General features: G+C 44.4%; 1 protein-coding gene across 1 annotated transcript; it reads right to left on the reverse strand.

Annotated features, from left to right (window-relative positions):
• Nucleotides 1-9: 9 nt before the first annotated feature.
• Nucleotides 10-22,132, reverse strand: CCDC117 (coiled-coil domain containing 117). Its single transcript, XM_049789024.1, has 4 exons — nucleotides 21,963-22,132; nucleotides 21,084-21,134; nucleotides 5,386-5,523; nucleotides 10-666 (listed from the first exon to the last, which is right to left on the reverse strand). Exons 1-4 carry the CDS (start codon nucleotides 22,130-22,132, stop codon nucleotides 429-431), a joined length of 597 nt encoding a protein of 198 aa, XP_049644981.1. The 3' UTR covers nucleotides 10-428.
• Nucleotides 22,133-23,030: the final 898 nt, after the last annotated feature.

The raw sequence follows: 23,030 nt of genomic DNA on the forward strand, positions 1-23,030 counted from the left end.
ATTTGTGTGTGTATATATATTCACCAGGGTAAATAAACAAAGTCATATCTACAAAGCTGTGAGTCCAACTATAAGGTATACAACAGGAACATACTTCTTTCCCAATGCATCTTTGTCAAGTATCTGAATGGTTTTAGACAATCTGACAGATGACTATCATTCTTACATGTAGAACTTCTATACTTGCCTTTGCAGTTTGAAATCTCACACTTCCTCAATAAATCCCCGAGAAAATTGCTTTTCCCTTGAGACAAGTTTCTTGGCAAATCACTGAACTCAAGAAATAGCTACCCAGAATGAGAGGCCCACACAGGGAGAGATATTATGACACCCGTTTCATAAAACATTAAAGGCCCTTACTATGCAAGTGGATTCATGACTGAACACATGAGCCTTCTCAACTTGGACAGCTTTAGTACAGACACCTATTAGAGTTCCATTTCTTCTTCTGTGCAAGCAGCTGCCTCCAAACCATTGTAAACAGGCATTGCTAAATGCTGAGGTTCCAAGAACAGTTCAGTTCTCCGAGAGAAGGCAGTTGCAGGTGTTGCATGCTTAGTTTGGTTCTCTCCTGGGTAGTTCTTAGCATTAGATGACCGCTTTGGCTTATCAGAAAGAAGTTCAGGGAGAGGTTTCCAGAGCACAAGTTCCATGGAAGGACGGCTCCTAAGGCATTAGAGATGTTTATAAAAATTTTGAGAAGATATTTTGGAACATAAAAATACCCTGAAAATTCAATTATCATTTAATAATTAAAGATAAGAAGTGACAGTACCAGGCTGGAAAGACAGTATAAGGATTAAGGTGCTGGCCTTGCATGTGGCTGACCCCTGGCACACAGACCCAGGAGCAGTCCTTACCAACCAATAATGTGGTTCACTTCCTTTCCATATAAAATTGTTAAGAGTCAGAGCTACTGTACAGCAGGTAGGACAGGACGTTTGCCTTACACCTGGTTGACCTGGGTGATATCCCCGGTATCCTGTAGAGTACTCTTGCACTGCCATATATTCCTGCGTGCAGAGCAAGGAGCAACCTTTGAGCATAGCTGGGCGTGGCCCCAAAACAAATATAAATGAATGAAATAAAAAATATATCATATTCTAATGTGGGGAAGGCCCATACCTGGTGATACTCAGGGGTTACTCCTGGCTCTGTACTTAGGAATTATTCCTGGCAGTACTCAGGAACCCATAAGGGATACTGATGATCAAATCAGGGTTGGCCTTGTGCAAGGCAAACGCATACCCTATCCGCTGTATTATCGCTCCAGCTTCATTACTTATTGTAAGTCATTAGAAATGAAACACTGGACAGTCACATTAGTATCTGGTGGGGGGGGCTAAGCAAGACAGTACTTTTTAAGGCACTTGCTTTGTATGTAGTTAAGCTCAGTTCAATCCCTGGTAACACATGGTCTCTAAGCACAAACCTAGAACCACTAGCACCACTGTGTGTGGGACCTGTGACCATTTCCCCATCTCCAAAGAAAAGTATCTCAAGGGGCCAGTGAGATAAGCTCAATGGGATGAGCACAAGCATTGCATACAAGAAGCTCAGGTTCAACCCCTGGAAATGTCTGGTCTTCTGAGCAATGAGCCAGGAGTAACCACTCAGCACTATCCAGCATAGCCCTAAAACCAAGAAAACAAAAGTACCTCAGTTCGAACCAGATATAACTCATACTAGACATGTAGAACATATGCCTAGTACGCATGCTGCTCTGAGCTCTATTTTTAGTACTATACGGTCTCCCCAAGCTCTGCCTTTAAGAAAAAATATCTTGGACTTGCAGCCATAGTTTAGCAAGTAAGGCTCTCGCCTTCTATGCAACCAACCTGGGTTCAATTTCTGGGACTCTCATATGGTTCCCTCAACCGACCAGGAGTGATCCTTGAGCACTGCTCAATGTGGGTCAAAAATGAAACAAAACAACAATAAAGTATGAACTCTAACCTTTGCTTAATACAGTTAGAGAAAATGATGCTGGAGGCTAAATCCTCGCAGGTGCGTAAGGAACTGGGACTTTTCTGGAGTGCACAAGTTTGCTGGTGCTCTGGGATCACCAGGGAATTATCCAAGGATGCTAGATAAGGAGAGGTATGTGCAATGCCAAGGACTGAATCCAGGGCTTTGCACACTCATGGCATATGTTCCACTGGAACCATATGTTGGGCCCCAGAAATGCAGTCTTTTGTATTAAGTCAAAACATTTATGTCTGGGGCCGGGAAGGTGGCGCTAGAGGTAGGGTGTCTGCCTTGCAAGCGCTAGCGTAGGACGGACTTCGGTTCGATCCCCTGGCGTCCCATATGGTTCCCCCAAGCCAGGGGCGATTTCTGAGCGCATAGCCAGGAGTAACCCCTGAGCATCAAATGGGTATGGCCCAAAAACCAAAAAACAACAACAACAACAACAACAAAAACCAAAAAACATTTATGTCTGTACCTGCCAAACTAGAGAGGAACATTATGTCATCATATGCCATCCTATGACAAACTTTATTAACAATAACAATGCCTGTGTCTGCCCTTAGTCCCTTCTCATCCAGTGACAGCTGGAAGGTTTCTGGGAACTCACAGACAAGGAAAAAACAAAGAAATGGGAATAAAAGAAGATCCTTCTACTAAAAACTAACTTCTGATAAGTTGCTAATAGCTAAAAGTAATATATTTTAGGCTGGAGGGCAATGTGACCTGCTTAGTCTTGGCTAAGTTGCTTCCCCTTAAGGGTTGGTAGTTCTTTTTGTTTGTTTGCTTTGTGTTTTTTTTTTTTTTTGGGGGGGGTCACAACAGGAGGTGCTTAGGAGTTACTCCTGGCAAAGGAGAGCATATATGGGATGCTGAGAATCAAACTGGGGTCTGTCCTGGGTTGGCCACATGCAAGGCAAACACCTTATTGCTGTGCTACTGCTCTGGCCCCACAGGTTGGAGTCCTATTACTAAGATCAAAAGGGCTAAGAACAACACCAGAGAGACTTACAGTCACGATGCAGCTATATCCAATATATCCAAGGTCAATAACCTCTCATCACCTGATATCTCTGGGATTGGTGTTTTAAGTTTTTCTGGTATTGAAAACTTACTCCCAAGGATCGCCTGATCTTCATAAATCCTTTATAGGCAGTAACTAAATGGCACTTTATATCTTACCTACTACTTTACTCAGCAGGTAATGAGATTTATTTAAACTCAAGGATTATAAAACGATCATCAGATTTTATTTTAACAGGTTCTTACATTTGTTTTCCACTTTCCCCTTCTGTGCTACACAACCCTGCCACTACTGGCTTCTAAGAGTTTGTTGTGGAGCCAAAGCAACAGCACAGCTGTAGGGCATTTGCCTTACACACAGCCATCCCAAGACAGACCCGGGTTTGATCCCCATATGGTCCCCCGAGCCTGCCAAGAGCAATTTCTGAGTGTAGAGCAGGAGGTGTGTGTGTGGTATATAGTATGTGTGTATGTATGTGTGTGTGTGTGTATATATATATATATATATATATATATATATATGTATGTCTGTGTATATATATATCTCCCCAAGCTCTGCCTTTAAGAAAAAATATCTTGGACCTGGAGCCATAGTTTAGCAGTTTAGCTTGCCTTCTATGCAACCAACCTGGGTGTGGTTTCTACTCTAATGATTTATAAAACCAGAAAATTGAGCTCTTTAACTGTAGCTAATTAAGAGCAAATACTTATTAAAGCTGAAGTCCTGCACTGAGGGGCTATCTACTAGGAGACAAAAGTAAGAGTGATGGGGCCAGAGAGGTGGCGCTAGAGGTAAAGGCATTTGCCTTGCAAGTGCTAGCCTAGGATGGACTGTGGTTCAATCCCCCAGCGTCCTATATGGTTCCCCAAAGCTAGGGGCGATTTCTGAGTGCACAGCCAGGAGTAATCCTTGAGCATCAAATGGGTGTAGCCCCCCAAAAAAACAAAACAAAAGTGGTTTGGGGCCAGAGCGATAGCACAGCGGCAGGGCATTTGTCTTGCATGCAGCTGCCCAATAGGAACCTGGGTTCGATCCCTCCGTGTCCCATATGGTCCCCTGAGCCAGGAACAATTTCTGAGTGCATAGTCAGGAATAACCTCTGAGTGTTACCAGGTGTGGCCCAAAAACCCAAACCAAAAAAGAGTGGTTTGTGGCCAGCTTAATTTTGGCTTCTTTTTTGGGGGGTGGGTGGGTGGATGGGGTGGGGTTGGGCACCACACCCAGTGACGCTCAGGGGTTGCTCCTAGCTGTGCGTGGATGCCGGGGGATTGAACCAAGGTCCATCCTGGGTTAGCCAAGTACAAGGCAAACACTATCACTTCATTCCACTGCGTCATCACTCGGGTCCCTTAACTGGCTTCTTGGAGACTTATTTCTTAGATCTCTATGGTGCTCTGCTCCCAGGTAACTGAAGGAACCAGCTGAAGTTGTGAGTTCTCACTTTCAAGTACTTTCATTTACAGATATTATAGTTCAAAAAACAAAAACAAAACCAAACCAAAACAAATATTATAGTTCAAAGAGCTGGAGCATATGCTTTGCATGAAGGAATCCTAGTATCCTAAGCACTAAGCCAGGAGTAGCTCAATCACCCCAGGTGTGTAATGTGTCCTTCTCCCCCACAAAATAATCTGAGAGGGACCTGAGTGATAGTACAAGGGCATATGCTTTTCAAGTGGCCAACCCAGGTTCAATCCCCAGCATCCCATATAGTCTCCAAAGCCAGCAAGGAGTAATTTCTGAGTGCAGTCAGGAGTAACTGCTGAGGAATACCAGGTATAACTCAGAATTAAAAATATAAATCTAAGGGAAAGTATTATCATCATTTATGCATTTTCTTTTTTCTTTTTTCTGGTTTTTGGGCCACACCCGGCGATGCTCAGGGGTTACTCCTGGCTGTCTGCTCAGAAATAGCTCCTGGCGGGCACGGGGGACCATATGGGACACCATATGGGACACCGGGATTCGAACCAACCACCTTTGGTCCTGGATTGGCTGCTTGCAAGGCAAACGCCGCTGTGCTATCTCTCCGGGCCCCATTTATGCATTTTCAAACTCCTTCATATACTGCATTTTGTTTACTTTCAATGAACTAAGAAAATGACAATTTCTAAACTAGGCTAAACACAAAACCTATTTTGTGGGAAGTGTTTGGGGTCACAACTGATAGCACTCAGGGGTTACTTCTGGCAGACTCAGGGGACCACTGGGATGCTGGGATGAATCCAGGTCAGCCAAAAGCAAGGCAAAAGCCCTACCTGCTGTGCTATCACTCCAGCCCCAGCACAAATCCTATTTTAACTTCATGTGGTTGGTGATAAGGAAATAAATAGATGGATGTGATAGGATGGCAATGTATGCTGTACAAGTGGAAACCAAGAGGCAAAACTTACATGGACTCTATCATTTTCTTTGTAAAGACTTCATCAAATTCCCTTTTCAAACCAGTTTTCATTGTATCCGAAAGAACAAGACTGGGGAGATGGTTAGTATTTCTGTCTGCTTCAACTTCTTCATCTTCATCAATTATCCTAAATAAAGATGGCAAAAGCAAACAATCATTTAGTAAAGTTATTTGAACTGAATGCTCTTTTGAGACCCACCCCCTTTTTGGGCCACATTGGCTATGTTTAGGACTCAAGGCTTATTCCTGGTTCTGTACTCAGAGATCACCTCCCAAGTGAACCATATCCAGGGATCAAATCAATGTCAGCTACATGTAAGGCAAACACCTTAACCCATGTAATGTATTTTTCCAGCCTCTGAACATTATTAAAATGGGTAAAAGCAATAGAATCTACAGAAAAAGATCAAGTAAAACAAAAGGCTAAATACCTAAACAAAATGGGGCCGGAGAGATAGCATGGAGGTAAGGTGTTTTGCCTTGCATGCAGAAAGATGGTGGTTCGAATCCCGGCATCCCATTTGCTTCCCTAAGCCTGCCAGGAGTGATTTCTGAGCATAGACTCAGGAGTAACTCCTGAGCACTGCCGGTGTGAACCCTCCCCCCCCAAAAAAAAATCTGAACAAAAAAGTATAATTTAATAGTTACTGAACATTTCCTAAATATCTCACATTTAAGGCAAATCTTAAAAATGTGCTCTTATAAACCAAAAATTAATAATTTTCAGAACAGGGGCCTGGAGCAATAGTACATTGGGTAGGGCATTTGCGTTGCACACAGCTGACCTCATTTGGTCCTTGGCATCCAAGATGATTCCCCAAGCACTGCCACAAATGATTCCTGAATGCAGAATCAGGAGTAAACAATGAGCACCATTGGGTGTGGTCCCCAAACAAAACAAAAATCTTTAGAACTAGCAATATAAACTATTTATTATAATTACATGAGAAATATTGAACTCTGTGCCCTGTATTGAACACAAGGCCTTAAGCTTGCAAGGCAAGTGCTATAATAATGTTGAATTAGACAAAAGTTTTTTCTCAGATTTACATAGACTAGCCTACTGCCACCACCATGCCCTGTGCTCCAACCACTGAGTCCCTCTACCATACTCAGAAGAGCCATATGACCCACTCTGGGAACACTGAATTAGACCTTAAGAAATATGTTGGGGGGGGGCGCCAAAAAAAAAAAAAAAAAAGAAAAGAGATATGTTACACCTGGGGCACAGCGGCAGGGCGTTTGCCTTGTAAGCAGCTGATCCAGGATGGATGGTGGTTCGGATCCCGGCATCCCATATGGTCCCCTGAGCCTGTCAGGAGCAATTTCTGAGCATAGAGCCAGGAGTAACCCCTGAGCACTGCCGAGTGTGACCCAAAAAAAAACAAAAACAAAGACAAAAAAAAATATGTTACACATGGGGCCAGAGAGATAGTACAGCAGTAAGGCGTTTGCCTTGCAAGCAGTCGATCCAGGATGGATGGTGGTTCAAATCCTGGCATCCCATATGGTCCCCAGAGCCTGCCAGGAACAATTTCTGAGTGCAGAGCCAGGAGTAACCGAGTGCCACCGGGTGTGACCAAAAAACCAAATCAAAACAAAACAAAACAAAAAAAAATGTTACACAAGCCAGAGAGATAGCACAGTGGGTAGGAAGTTTGCTTTGCATATCACCAGCCCAAGTTAGAGCCCCAGTATCCTATATGGTACTCTTAAGCCCATCATGAGTAATTCCTGAGTGCAGAGCCAGGAGTGATCCAAGCATGTTATGAACAGTTATGATCCCACCTCTCCCTTTCCTTTTTTCTTCCAAAAAAAGAAATGTTACACAGATAGAGCAACAAGTCAGATATACATATGTTGTATTTACCTGTCCTCAATTTCCTGAAGCTTTCTCCGGGCAACTTCACATTGCGGTTCTCCAGTTGTCTGATCCATTTCTTCGCAAATAACATCTGTCATGCCAGGTCCAGAAAGGGCACTAGTACACAAATTTACTCCATGTCCCTCTAACTGTTGAGGTGCACAAAGAACCCAGTCATTAGGCCCAGCACTGAGGCCTGCTTCAGTTAATCTTTTCTTTCTTACTGGACAACTGAAAACAAAACAAAACAAATCAATATTCCTGAAAGCAATGAAATGGATTACATCCCTATCTCTAATCATATTCTTTGACTTTTGCCTATTCTGATCCTACATTATTCAATGCAAGAACTCAGTCAGAATTCCTTCTGATCTGGTTCTGAAAAGGTCGGGTGGGAAATAAAGGAATGACAGATCTCAAAACAGCAGTTCAGCACCAGTCATTTTGTCACCCATTGTATTCGGATTAGTCTGGTAGTCATCCTGTCCCTGAGAGCAGAAATTATCAGGTCTGTTCCAAGAACTACAGGTTCATAACATTAATTCTTGGGCCTTTCCAAAATGTCAACTGTCCATCTGAGCATAAGAACCTGACTAACAGGGTACAAATTACTCCCTTCTTACAATAAAAGGACTTCACTTCTTAGAAAAATGTTTCAGTGGGGCTGGTTCGGTCGCACAATTGATAAGGCATCTGCCTTGCCCTGCTAGCCTAGGACGGACTGTGGTTCAATCCCCCAGTGTCCCATATGGTCCCCAGCCAGGAGCGATTTTTGAGCGCATAGCCAGGAGTAATCCGAGCGTCACTGGGTGTGGCCAAAAGCAAACAAACAAAATATATATATATATATTTTAGGGACTAGAGCAGTGGCACAAGCGGTATGGCATTTGCCTTGCACATGCTAACCTAGGACGAACCGTGATTTGATCCCCAGCCATCTCATATGGTCTCCCAAGCCAGGTGTGATTCCTGAGTGCATAGCCAGGAGTAACTTCTGAGCATCACAGGGTGTGCCCCCCACCCAAGGTTTCAAAGGTATCTATATGCTTCTCAATTTATGGATTAAGTTCTGATATTGTCTTTTTTTGGGGGGGGAGTTTGGTTTTTGGGTCACACCCGGCAGTGCTCAGGGGTTACTCCTGGCTCCACGCTTAGAAATCGCTCCTGTCAGGTTCGAGGGACAATATGGGACGCCGGAATTCAAACCAATGACCTTCTGCATGAAAGGCAAACGCCTTACCTCCATGCTATCTCTCCAGCCTCTGATATTAATGTCTTAATCTAATTATATTTGACTTTGTGTATCAGCTCTGAATTTATTTTCTGCATGGGATATCTAATTTTCCAAGAACTATCTGTTGAAGAGACTTTCTTAGCTCTATTTATTATTTTGTTCTGTTATTGAAGATTATTCATAAACCTGAAAATATGGTTCTGAACTCTCAAAAATAAAAACATGTTTCAAAGACTGGTATTTATCAAGGTTTTTTGTTTGTTTGGTTTTTGGGCCACACCAGCAGCACTCAGGAGTTACTCCTGGCTCTCTGCTCAGAAATCACTCCTGGCAGGCACGGGGGATGCCAGGATTTGAACCACTGTTGGTCCTGGATCGGCCGCTTGCAAGGCAAATGCCCTACCGCTGTGCTATCTCTGAAGCCCCAAGTATTTATCAAGTTTAATTATTTTGCAGATTTTAAACTGAGGACTAGAAAAGCTAAATTATAACCTCTAAAATATTATGTAGTAACTAGTATTTTAGAAACCAGACCCAAAGTTCCTAAGTCCTACCAAAATAATTCATTTTATTAAAACCTTCTGCCTCTTTTCATTCACCATACAAGTTTATAATCAAGAATGTGCAACCACCCTAACATATTCAGTAGTTAGACGCTGTCTGAAGCAAGTTAAACAGAAAGCTGACCCAAGTCTATATATACTTAGACCAGAAATGCAATCTAGCCTGGGTTCCAGTAAGGCAATCTCAAGACCAAAAAACAGCTCTGCAATCAAAGAATTCACTAGTGGTTATCATTAGCTTCTGAGTCTTGAAACTGAGGGTATGGAGGCAGCATGGAATATACAAGGCAGTTTTCTTTTTCACATTAAGAATATGATAATTGGGGCCGGAGAGATAGCATGGAGGTAAGGCGTTTGCCTTTCATGCAGGAGGTCATCGGTTCGAATCCCGGCGCCCCATATGGTCCCCCGTGCCTGCCAGGAGCAATTTCTGAGCCTGGAGCCAGGAATAACCCCTGAGCACTGCCGGGTGTGACCCAAAAACCACAAAAAAAAAAAAAAAAAAAAGAATATGATAATTGGGGCTGGCGAGGTGGCGCTAGAGGTAAGGTGTCTGCTTTGCAAGTGCTAGCCAAGGAAAGATTGCGACCGCAGTTCGATCCCCCAGCGTCCCATATGGCCCCCCCAAGCCAGGGGTAATTTCTGAGCACTTAGCCAGGTGTAACCCCTGAGCATCAAATGGGTGTGGCCCGAAAAACCAAAAAAAAAGAAAAAGAAAAAGAATATAATTGGGGGCCAGAGAGATAATATGGAAGTAAGGTGTTTGCCTTGCACGCAGAAAGATGGTGGTTCGAATCCTGGCATCCCATATGGTCCCCCAAGCCTGCCAGGAGTGATTTCTGAGCATAGAGTCAAGAGTAACCCCTGAGTGCTGCTTGGTGTGACCCAAAAACCAAAAAAAAAAAAAAAAAGAAAATGATAATTGGGGGCCTGAAGAGATAGCCCAGCGGTATGGCATTTGCCTTGCACACAGCCAATTCAGGACAGACAGTGGTATAAGTTCTGGCATCTTATACGGTCACCGTTCCTGTCAGGAGTGATTTCTGAGCACAGAGCCAGGAGTAATCCCATGATCCCCCCCACCTAAATAAAAGAATATGAAAAATTTTAAAGTGTTGATGTAAAACCTGGTAATAATGTATTCTCCAATCTGTTATTTTAAAAAATAAATTAGCAATTATATGTTCAGTTCATAATTGTTGGTTTGTTTTTTGGTGTCAGAAACTGGACTCAGGGCCTGTACTCTTTAGTTATTTTGGAGGGTAGGTTGGGGTGGGCCATACCCAGTGTAACTTAGAAGCATTGAGTGCTAAAGGGACCAAATGTTGGAGTTTGAACTGGTAGTCACAGTAAGACAAGTGCATTTCCTCCTGTACTATCTCTCCAGCCCCATATAATTATTTTAATCCAGAGAATATTTGTTTTGTTTTGTTTTGTTTTTGGGTCACACCCGGCGGTGCTCAGGGGTTACTCCTGGTTGTCTGCTCAGAAATAGCTCCTGGCAGGCAGGAGGGACCATGTGGGACACCGGGATTCGAACTAACCACCTTTGGTCCTGGATTGGCTGCTTGCAAGGCAAACGCCGCTGTGCTATCTCTCCGGCCCTAATCCAGAGAATATTAAGAATGTTCTTTACTAACAGACCTCAGTGATTACAGTACAGTACAGCGGGTAGGGCACGTTCCTTGCATGTCGCCGATTGGGATTTGACCCCTGGCATCCCATATCTCTGGAGCACCACCAGGTATGACCCCAGAGCACAAAACCAGGAGTAGCACTGTTGGGTGTGGCCCCAAACAAAACAAAAATGTTCTGTACTATTTGGATAGTTTTGACATGTGTGTGATGTTTAGAGAGGAACAATTACATATATAAGAAACCAGCTAAAACAAAACAATGGATACAGAAGGAATAGTTAATTTTTCTAGCATACCCAACAATTCAACTTTTCTTGCTTGTTTTTGATGATACCAGGTAAGGTTCTTGAGGTACTAGGGATCAAATCGGGGGCTCCTAAATGTAAAGCCATGTGCTCCAGCCCTCAAGTATAGAATAAAAATAAGTGTAAAGAGCTGTGCTCTCAATCTCCACCATGATTTAAGTAAAATTAGCTCATGTTTGCAGGTGTATTACATAAGACTCAAAGTTCATTAAGTGCCAAAGAAATATAGGTGACATAGAGGTCAATGACAGACTCAACAAGTTAGCAGAGTAAGTATGGGCTCTATCTCTGGTGCTCTATCATGGTTCCATGACTTCCAAGCTGTGCCCCAAAAAGAAAAATACAATTTTGGGGGGTTCTTTTTTTTTTGGGTTTTGGGTCACACCCAGCAGCACTCAGGGGTTACTCCTGGCTCTACACTCAGAAATCGCTCTTGGCAGGCTGGGGGGACCATATGGGATGCCGGGATTTGAACCACCATCCTGCATACAAAGCAAATGCCCTACCTCTGTGCTATCTTTCTGGCCCTTTGGGGGAGGGGAGTTCTTAATTTCGGGGTCATGTCTGATAATGTTCAGGGATTATTACTGGTGTGTTCAGGAGACCATATGGGATGCTGGGGATGGAACCTGTGTTGGCTGTATGCATGGCAAATGCCCTAACTACTGTACTATCACTTTAGCCACAGAAAAACACAATTTTTCTAAAAGATTTTAGTGTACCATAGAGAGCTATGGATGTGTTAGCTGGGAAGGACACTCTAGCTCTGGACATCATTTGTAAAGTTCTCATTCTTACAAGGCCTCCTGTAAACTAAAAGTGATTAATTTCAACACCCATAGTTTTGGGGTTTTTTTTGGGGGGTGGGTGGAAAAGAGCCCCAGGGCCACTCTTGGCTATATAGTCAGGTCAGAAGGACTAATACTTGGACTGGCAGTATGATAGTTTTCAGGACCCTAGGTGCTAGGAACCCTGCTAGGAACCCCAGGGCTTGAACTCTGCCTCAAGCTTGAAAGGCATGCATTTTATTCCAGTCCTTGAAGCTATCTCCTATGCCTCAAACCAAGAGTTTTAAGTTTGAAGCATTTTTAGGCCCTGCACACAGCCAGGTTTAATCTCTGGCATCCCAAATGGTCTCCAAAGGCTGAAGTGATAGTATAGTGGGTTGGGTGCTTGCCTTGTTTGCAGCCAACTCAGGTTCAATCCCCAATATTCCATATGCACTCCCAAGCACCACCAAGAATGATTCTTGATTGCAGATCTTGGAGTAACCCTTGAGCACCACCAGTTGTGGCCCCCAAACAAAAAATTAAATAAATTAAAAACCTAATAAAACCCTTAATCAAAATACCTTATAGGAAACTTCAAATGATTAAAGCAGAATGTGACCCTTTGAGGGCTGGGGAGATGGCTCACAGGGCTGGAGTGCCCTTTGAGAGCTCCAGGTTTGATCTTCAGCATCAAGTAGTGCTCCAAGGCCTGCTGGGAATGTCCTCTACCACCCTTCCTCCAAAACTTCTGAATCTATTGCAATCGCAAAGCCATATAGAGGGGCATACATATTGTCTGGTAAAGTACTGTTGTTTTTTCCCTCTTTACTCTAAGACAACATTCAAATCCACTGTTGTGAATCTGTTTCAACTCAGTAACATAAAAATCATATGCAAAGAATGATGCATAGAAAACAGATGACAAATTTGTGGGAAATATTTATAAGACAAAATAAACTGAATTTTTAATTAAAATTTCTTATATATTAACAAAGTCTAATAAGTCAATAATTTGCAGAAATACGTATACATATGGTTAAACACAAAAATATACTCAAATGGTTTAAATGAAAAGAAGTTAAATAGCACTTATGGTTTACAAAATACAAATTATCATTCCTTTTCTTAACAATAAAATCATATACTCATAAAGTGCAAACATAGGAGCTGGAGAGATAGGGGGCTTGCCTTGCATGCAATCAACCTGAATTCTATCCCCAGCATTCCATATGGCCCCCTGAGCACCACTAGGTGTGTGATCCCTAAGCACAGAGCCAGGAATAAGTCTTGGACACCACTGGGAGTGCCCAAGACAAACAAAATAATAATAAAAAACCCCAACAAAATATTAATCAAGATATAATGATGTCAGCTTTCTTATTCCTCCCCTCCTTACAGGCAGACCCTCTCTTTTATAGTGCTTATTTCCAAAAATATACATCAGTTTAAGACCAGAGAAGGTACAACTAAAAATACTACTTTTCTCAAGAAAACAATGAACCTCGACTGAGCTCAACTCTACCCCTGAAGCAGCACTCAGTGCCTCTCTCTTGGGCAGGGTCCAAATACCAAAGGAGCTGAAAACAGTGAAGGCCCAGACGAATGACAGCGTTAGTGTTGAGGCAGCTGAGTCGGAGAATGTTGAGCATCAGGTGCAAAATGTGGAAGTGACTTCTGTTCTTGATCTCTTCACAACTACCAAAGCAGATTCTGTAGATGTTCAAAGGACGCTGCCAGAAAACACTCCATCTAAAGTGGAAGGTGGTACCAAAGAAAGAAACCTGGAGAGAAGCAATGAGAAGACAGAACCTACACATGTCAATGTGGTGGTGACTCAGCAAGATAATGCCAAAGAGCTGAGTCTCACAATTCCAGCGCCACCTGCAGTAATGATGAGGATGTGGATGGAGAAATAGAAAAGCAGAGGATCTTGATGGCTTAGGAGAATCTGGTCAGCATGCTTATTCTCCTAAAAGTAATGTACAGATTTAATTCACTCCAATAAAAACTCCCATGATGGGGCCCGGGAGAGCACATCCTTTGCATGCAGAGTCTCTGAGTGCTGGCAGTGTGTCATTCATATGCACAGCCAGGTATGAGCCCTAAGTACAGCTAGGGAAATGCTCCCAAATTCCAATTATATTATTTAAGGAGACAGAACAGAAATACTAATATTTTTATGGAATCATAAAAGATCTCAAATAGTCATAGCAATTCTGAGGAAGAAAAATGAAAAGAAAAATTTCATGTTACCTGACTTCAAACAAACACTACAAAGCAACAATTAAAAATTGTATAGTTGGGCCCGGAGAGATAGCACAGCAGTGTTTGCCTGGCAAGCAACCGATCCAGGACCTAAGGGGGTTGGTTCGAATCCCGGTGTCCCATATGGTCCCCCATGCCTGCCAGGAGCTATTTCTGAGCAGACAGCCAGGAGTAACCCCTGAGCACCGCCGGGTGTGGCCCAAAAACCAAAAAAGAAAAATTGTATAGTTGGGAAAAAAAGCAGACATTTATCAATGAAACAGAACTGAAAGCCCTGAGACGTTATCACACAATGATCAATATTTAATGTGGGGGCTGCAGTGGTGGTGCAGGGCATAATAGCCTAGGACAGACCGTGGTTTGATCCTGCGGTGTCCCATATGGTCCCCCAACCCTGAATGTCACCAGGTGTGGCAGGAAAAAAAATTATATAATGTGACAACGGATCTAAAAGGAAAGCAGTCTCTTCAGAAAATGGTGTTTAAAAGACTGGACAGCCACACACAAAATGAATGAAACTATGGACCAGAGACATAGTACAGGGGGCACACCAGTGAGTGTGGCTCCCAAACAAAACAAAACTAAGGCTACTCTTTAACCCCATATACAAAAACAAATTAAAGATGGATTAAATCTAAGTCCCCAAGTATAAATGATTCTAAAGCCATAAAGTAAATACTCAGGAAGTAATATTGGTTAAAATGTTCCAGGGCATTACTGCTAAAAAATTTATTTTGGGGCCGGAGAGATAGCATGGAGGTAAAGCGTTTGCCTTACATGCGGAAGGATGGCAGTTCGAATCCCGGCAAACCATATGGTCCCCCAAGCCTGCCAGGAGTGATTTCTGAGCATAGAGCCAGGAGTAACCCCTGAGCGCTGCCGGGTGTGACCCCCCCTAAAATTATTTGGGGGGGGGGGTAAGAGGGAAAACCACATTTAACAATGTTCAGGAACTAGAGGCCATTCTTGAGTACTATATATGCAGTGCTGGGGACTGAACCTAGGTCAGCTGCATGCACGGCAAGTGCCTTACCCACTGTATTATCTCTCAACCCCTAGAGATAATTTTAGAGCTATTTCTTAATGAATTATGTAAAAGTAAAGATAAATTGTTGGGACTACATTAAATAGAAAAACTTTTTAAAAAACTTTTATTGTGGCCAAAGTGAGTTACACATCTTTCAGAGTAATATTTAAGGTACATAAATAGAAAATTTTCTGTACAGCAAAAGAAAACAATGGGCCAGACCGAAAGTACAGTGAATAGAGCATTCGCCTTGCATGGAACTACTCAGGCTATTAAGCAAACAGCTTAATACACAGCAAAAACAAGTGTTACAAGGGACATAGAGAAAAACAATGGAATAAACAGGTCCAACTATTTTGAAAAACACAAAGACGCTTCTTCAAGAAGCTAAAGATAGGGGAACTGGGTCGGAGAGATAGCATGGAGGTAGGGCATTTGCCTTGCATGCATAAGGATGGTGGTTGGAATCCTTGCATCCCATATGCCCCCCCAAGCCTGCCAGGAGCGATTTCTGAGCATGGAGCCAGGAGTAACTCCTGAGCACTGCTGAGTGTGACCCAACCCCACCCCCCAAAAAAAGATAGGCGGACAGAGCTAGGCATAGTACAGTGGATAGGGCAAGTGGCTGACCCAGACTCTATCCCCATCATCTCATATGATCCTCTGAACACCCCTAGGAATAACCCGAGTGCAGAGCCAGGAGTAATCTCTGAGCAACACTAGGTGTGGCCCCAAAACCAAAAATAATGGAAAAAAAGGAGCTAAAGCTAGGGCTACAGGTAGGGCTACCATAATAAACACTACTAACAATTCCACATTTGGATTTCTATTTGATTTTTTTTTTTTTTTTTGGTTTTTGGGCCACACCCGGTGACGCTCAGGGGTTCCTCCTGGCTATGCGCTCAGAAGTCGCTCCCGGCTTGGGGGACCATAGGGGACACGGGGGTTCGAACCGTGGTCTGTCCTAGGCTAGCACTGGCAAGGCAGACACCTTACCTCTAGCGCCACCACACCAGCCCCTTCTATTTGACCTTTAAACACACACACACAAAGTGAGGATCAAACCCAGGGTTCACACACACACACTTCTCTATTTGATCTTTAAATACACACACACACACACACACACACACACACACACACACACACACACACACACGAAGTGAGGATCAACCACCACAACACACACACACACACCCCCAGGGTTCACACAACCCCCCCACACACCCCCAGGTTTCTCTCTCTCTCTCTCTCTCTCTCTCTCTCTCTCTCTCTCTCTCACACACACACACACACACACACAAAGTGAAGATCAAACCCAGGATTCTAGTATGCAAAACTCCAGTCCTTTGAGCTATTTCCCTGACCCATAATATATCTATTTAAATTACTATTATTAAACTTACTAAAATTATTATTAAAACCTCTTTAAATTACTAACACTATGTGGTTTGTGGGTCACACATGGCTGTGCTGGCTGTGCTTACTGTTCTAGGATCACTCCTGGCAGAGCTCAAGGGGCCATCTAGGGTACTTGGATTGAAACCAGATCAGCTGAGTACAAGACAAGTAGGGGCCAGAGAGATAGCATGGAGGTAAGGCATTTGCCTTGCATGCAGAAGGACGGTGGTTCAAATCCTGGCATCCCATATGGTCCTCCGAGCCTGCCAGGGGCAATTCCTGAGTATAGAGCTAGGAGTACCCAACCCCTGAGCACTGCCTAGTGTGACCCAAAAACCAAAAAATGAAAAATTAAAAAAAGAAAAAGACGCCGGGCGGTGGCGCTGGAGGTAAGGTGCCTGCCTTGCCTGCGCTAGCCTAGGACCGACCGCGGTTCGATCCCCCGGTGTCCCATATGGTCCCCCAAGAAGCCAGGAGCAACTTCTGAGCGCATAGCCAGGAGTAACCCCTGAGTGTCACAGGGTGTGGCCCAAAAACCAAAAAAAAAAAAAAAAAAAAAGACAAGTGCCTTACCATATGATCTCTCTAGTCCTATAACTTATTTTATTGTTTTGTTTTGAGGCTACACCCAGCGATACTCAAGCTGTGGGCCACTTTAAGTGGCAATAAAGATTTCATAAAGGGTCTAGTGTGACAATACAGCAAAAGGGTGCATGCCTTGCATGGAAACCCGGGTTTGATAAACAGCATCACATGCGGTCCCTGGAGCATTGCCAGGAGTGATCCTGAGTGCAGAACTAAGAGTAAGGACTGAGCACTGCCAGGTGTGGCCCCCCAAACAAAAATTAATTTAAAAAAGTTTTTTCAGGGGCTGGAGAGATAGCATGGAGGTAAGGCATTTGCCTTTCATGCAGAAGGTCATCAATTCGAATCCTGGCATCCCATATGGTCCCCCGAGCCTGCCAGGAGCGATTTCTGAGCTTAGAGCCAGGAGTAAGCCCTGAAAAAAAAATTCATTGAGGAGCCAGCGTGATAGTAGAGCAGGTAGGATATTTGCTTTGCATGTGGCCAACAAAGGTCTGATTCCAGACAATCTATATAGTCCCCCAAGTCCACCAGATGTGGTTCCTGAGCTCAGAGTCCTGCTGGGTATGGCCCCAAAACAAAAGAATAAAATTAAAATGAACTTATAGAGAATAAAATAAAAAGGTCAATTTGTCGTGTGCATTTCCTATATCTTCCCCACAGACTTAAAAATAATCTATGGTATATACAATTTTAAGTGTGTATAATTTTATTTTTATTTTTTGGTTTTTGGGCCATACCAGGCAATGCTCAGGGGTTACTTCTGGCTCTGTGCTCAAATATCAGAAATGTGTGAAATTTTAAATGGTCTTCAAAAGAAGAGGTAATGAAGATAATGCCTTTGTTTATTGTTTATAATATATATGCTTTAAAAACAAAGAAAAAGAAAAACCAGGGGCCAGAGCATTAGCACAGTGGGAGGGAGTTTTCCCTGAAATATGTATGCCTTTGTTCACTTGGAATTCTTTTATACAATATTCACATGACTCAAAAATCCACATTCCTACCAACTAACTTCTGAGCGAAGTTTCCCACAAATGCAATAACTGTACATCAAAACCATAAATATTAATAAACACTATAAAACTGTTAAATTATAGTAATAAAACTGCTTCCCTCTAAACTGCCAGTTACTGTTAACCTCTAAAAGATGTTACAAATTCCTGTGCTCTTTTCAGAGATAACATTTTTATTTAAAACAAGAGTTGACTGACCAAAAAATACAAAAATCCCCAACAAAATTTTGGTAATTAAGACCTAACAGCACATTAAGAATCATGACCAACTGTTATTTGGTTCAATAAATGCAAATCAATGTGATATACCACATCAAGAAGATTTTAAAAATCCTATAAGCATAACAAGACACTGAAAAGCATTTGACAAAGTTCACTCAGACAAGATTCATTTTCATTCAATATTCAGTAACTCTCAATAAACTTGGAATACATGGCCCAGAAAGATAGTAAACTTCATAAATCCAGTTACACCGTAACAGTTAAAAAAAAAAAAAAAAAAAAAAAAAAAGGCTGAAAGCTAATCCAATCAGGAAAGCTAAGCTAGATCAGGGTTTTAAAATTAATTCAAACTGGAAAATAAAACTATCGCTGTATGCAGATAACAATACACATAAATATAACCTAGACTTCAATAAGAAACTGCTAAAAATAGGAGCCAGAGCAAAAGCACAGCTGGTATGGCATTTTCCTTGCACACAACCGACCCAGGTTCGATCCAGAATCTCATATGGTCCTCCAAGCATGCCAGGAGTAATCCCTGAGCGCCCCTAGGTGTGGCCCCAACCCCCCCAAAAAAAGCCTTTACTAAAAATAATAAATGAAATGTAAAGCAGCAGGCTAAAAATCAATATATAAGAATTTTGTGTGTATTTCCTTACAAATTTTGAGATGAAATGAAATGAAAAATAAATCCACTTACAATCCCATCTAAAAAAATATAAAAGGGTGGAGGATATGGCTAAATGGTATCTAGAATATGTTGAGAGTCTAGGTCTGATCCCTGACACTGCAAAAGAAAAAAGGAGAAAATACCTGGACCATCAAGAGATAGAACAGGGTTAGAGTAGGGTAACTGTCAACCCCGAACGCTACTGGGTGGGTCCATGGGAGCCCAAGGACATCACTGGGTCCATGCAGCACCACATCCTTTGGGCTTATCATTCAGTCATAGAGACCGGTTGCCCAGTATTATCAGTTACTCCTAGACCCTAAGCACCATCTGGGAGACCCTCGAAAAATACAGAAACAAATTACACATAACAGAGGAGGTAAAAGATTAGGAGCCTCAGGGCCGGAGTGATAGCACAGCAGTAGGGTGTTAGCCTTGCATGCAACAGACCTAGAAAGGACCAGGGTTCGATTCCCAGCATCCTATATGGTCCCCTGAGTCTGCCAGAAGCAATTTCTGAGCGCAGAGCCAGAAGTAACCCCAGAGCCCTGCTGGGTGTGACCCAAAAAACAAAAACAAAAAACCCTGAAAATCTAAAATTTGTATAGAACCATAAAAAAACACCAGATAATCAAAGCAATCTGGAGAAGAAAACTGAAAGTTCTTTGCTCACAGATTTCAAACCACATCATAAAATACTTAAAACTGCATAGATTGGAACAAAACCAGATTTATAGACCAAGGGAACAGAATTGGGGGTCTAGAAATAAACTCATATACGTGTGAAAAAAATGACCAAAAAAGAGGGGCCAAGAAATAGTTTAGCTAAAAAAATAAAATAATAATCATAAAAAGAAAAGAAAAAATAGTTCAGCAAGCAGAGCACTTGCCTTGCACGTAGCTAACCCAGAACCAATCTTGGCATCCCATATGGTACCCCAAGCTCCATTCAGAGCTAGGTGTGACCTCTCAGTCTAGAGCCAAGAGTAAGCCCTGGGCCGGGAGAGATAGCACAGCGGTGTTTGCCTTGCAAGCAGCCGATCCAGGACCTGAGGTGGTTGGTTCGAATCCCGGTGTCCCATATGGTCCCCCGTGCCTGCCAGGAGCTATTTCTGAGCAGACAGCCAGGAGTGATCCCTGAGCACCGCCAGGTGTGACCCAAAAACTTAAAAAAAAAAAAAAAAAAAGAGTAAGCCCTGAGCTGTGCTAGACTGGGGGGCGGGGGGAGTATAATTTGTCATAAAGTACCCAAGACAACAATAGAGATAGGAAATTTTCTATTACAAATGATGCTGGGAAACTTTGATTACCTATGATGTAAAACAACAACAACAACAACAACAAAAAAAAAAAACAGCAAAAACACAGCAGGTAGGGAATTTACCTTGTATGTGGCCAACCCAGGTTAGGTACTTAAGATACTCAGCATCCCCTTTGGATAAAGGAGTATTGTTCTACAAACTCAATGGAGTATTACTTGGCTATTAAAAAGGTCAACATTCTGCTCACTGCAAGAAAAGAATGGAACTCCAGGCTATGGTGCTAGACAAAGTTGGTCAGAATGTTAAAGTTAAGTACCAGATGGTTTTCCTAACACAAAACATTAGTTACCGAAATAAACAAAACAAATTACAACAAAAAGGACCGCTTAAGAATGCTTACACCAGGTGGGGACTGTCACTCTGAAGACAGGAATGGAAACAAAAGTTCGCTAGTGGGTGCCAAGAGGCTTAAACAAGAGCAGGTGTGAGCTCCGATGATTCACATAGAATCGAGAAATCCATTAAAAAAAAAAAAAATGAAAGGGCTGGAGCAATGGCAAAGCGGTAGTGCGTGCGTTTGCCTTGTATGCCGTTGACCCAGGACGGACCTGGGTTCGATCCCCCGGTGTCCCATAGGGTCCCCTGAGCCAGGAGCAATTTCTGAGCGCTTAGCCAAGAGTAACTAATCCCTGAGCCTCACCGGGTGTGGTTCCCCAAAATATTAACAAAAAAACAAAAACAAAAAAAACCCACTAAGTTCGATTTTTTTGTACACCATGCAATGAAATGAAATAAAATAATAAAACAGGTATTTGAGGACATAAATGACGGTTCATGGGAGGGAAAAACAGGCCCCTGGAACTTACTCATCATCCTCTTCCTCTCGCTTGTGCTTCTTTTTACAGTGAAGCGTAAAGCTGCCGAAACAAACAGAAATCAGTGCCTTGAGAAACACAGGCCGGGATGTGTGTGTGTGTGTGTGTGTGTGTGTGTGTGTGTGTGTGTGTGTGTGTGTTCCCCCCTCCTGAGTTTCCTCCTTGCTCTGGACGTGTATGTGTGTGTGTGTGTCCCTTGACACAGGCCGGGATGTGTGTGTGTGTGTGTGTGTGTGTGTGTGTGTGTGTGTGTGTTCCCCCCTCCTGAGTTTCCTCCTTGCTCTGGACGTGTATGTGTGTGTGTGTGTCCCTTGATCTGGGATGTGTGTGTATGTATGTTTCCCTTCTGAGTTCCCCCCTTGCTCTGGACCCGTGTGTGTGTGTGAGTGTGTCCCTTGTTCTGGGTGTGTGTGTTTCCCTCCTGCGTCCCCTCCTTGCTCTGGACGTGTGTGGTCCCTTGTTCTGGGGTGTGTGTGTGTGTGTGTCCCTTGCTATGGGGTGTGTTTCCCTCCTGCGAGCCCCCTTGCTCTGGACGTGTGTGTATGTGTGTGTGTGTGTGTGTGTCCCTTGCTCTGGGGTGTGTGTTTCCATCCTGCGTCCCCCCTTGCTCTGGACTGTGTGTGTCCCTCCTCCGTGTCCCCCCTGCTCTGGACCCGAGCCCACCGCGCAGGGCGAGCGATCACCCCGGGGTGCCTGCCCTGCCCGTCGGGTCGGGGCGGGGCGGGGCGGGAGGCCGCTCGGGGTCCCTCCCCTCCCTCGGGAGCGCAAGTTGTCCGCCGGGAGGAGGCGGCGGCGGCGGCACGTCGACTCCCTCGGGCCTCCGTTCCCCGGGGCGCCCCCGCCCGCCCGGGCCCGGCTCCGGCTCCTCACCGTCCTCGCGCCGCGCCCCCGCCCGGGCCCCCGCTCGCGCCGCCGCGGCTCCCCGCTCTCGGGCCCGGCTGGGCGGCGGCGGCGTCGGGCGCGAAGGCCGCGGGCGGCGGCAGGAACTCCGAGGCGCCGCTCAACGGGAGGCCGCCGAAGGGCCGGCCCAGCGCCGCCATGCCCGCGCCACGCGACGGACGGACACGCTCGCTTCGCCCCTCGGCCCGGCCGTCGCGCAGCTCCGCGCCGCGCCGCGACTCGACTCGACTCTGCCTCCCGCGGGCCCCGCCGCGCGTCACGCCTTCTAGAACCCTCCAGCCCGGGCCGCGCGGGGCACGCCGGGAGGGGCCTGAGTCGCCGCGGGGCACGCTGGGAGTTGTAGTCCCGCCGAACGGCCGCCGATATGGCGGCGCGGGCCCCGGGACGGGACGGGGCGCGCTCAGTTAAGGCCTGCCTGGGCAAGTCCACCGACTGACACTCCGAGTCTCAGGAGGACTGACTGTCTTCATGGCGTCTCTAAGACCCTGAGGATCTACTTGGCACGCGATCGATTTTCCAGATTATTTGATTGCGTTGGCCGGAGAGGTGGCGCTAGCTGTAGAGCGTTTTTTGCCTTCCACGCGCTGACCTAGAACGGACGGACCGCGGTTCGATCCCCAGGCGTCCCAGATGGGCCTCCTGAGCCAGGAGCGCATTTCTGAGCGCATAGCCCGGAGTAACCTTTGAGTATCTCCGGTGTGGCCCCAAAACAAAAAAAAAAAAAATAAGATAAAGACTACTTTCAAGGCCAGAGCCATAGTACACAGAGGGTAGGGCCTTTGCCTTGCACACTGATGATCCAGGTTCGATTCCCAGCATCTCATATGGCCACCCCAAGCCTGCCAGGAGTAACCCCTGGGTGCCTCTGGGTGTGGTCCCCCAAAATAAAATAATGATGATGATGATGATGATGATGATAATAATAATAAACAAAAATTGGCACTGGTAGAGCCTTTGCCTTGTATGCCAATGGATGGTGATTTGAATACCCAGCATCCCTATAAAGTCCCCCAAACCTGCCAGGGGCAATTTCTGAGC

This window comes from Suncus etruscus, chromosome 15 (assembly GCF_024139225.1).
Source record: "Suncus etruscus isolate mSunEtr1 chromosome 15, mSunEtr1.pri.cur, whole genome shotgun sequence".
NCBI classification, from domain to species: domain Eukaryota; kingdom Metazoa; phylum Chordata; class Mammalia; order Eulipotyphla; family Soricidae; genus Suncus; species Suncus etruscus.

What these genes read in the sequence shown, in the direction of transcription:
- CCDC117 (XM_049789024.1), bottom strand. Translation starts at nt 22,132, where the DNA reads ATGGCGGCGCTGGGCCGGCCCTTCGGCGGCCTCCCGTTGAGCGGCGCC. An exon ending in CGAGAGGAAGAGGATGATGA is followed by an intron (nt 5,524 to 21,083) that starts GTAAGTTCCAGG and finishes ATCTTTATTTAG; the next exon opens with GATAATTGATGAAGATGAAG. An exon ending in AAGAAAATGATAGAGTCCAT is followed by an intron (nt 667 to 5,385) that starts GTAAGTTTTGCC and finishes CTAATGCCTTAG; the next exon opens with GAGCCGTCCTTCCATGGAAC.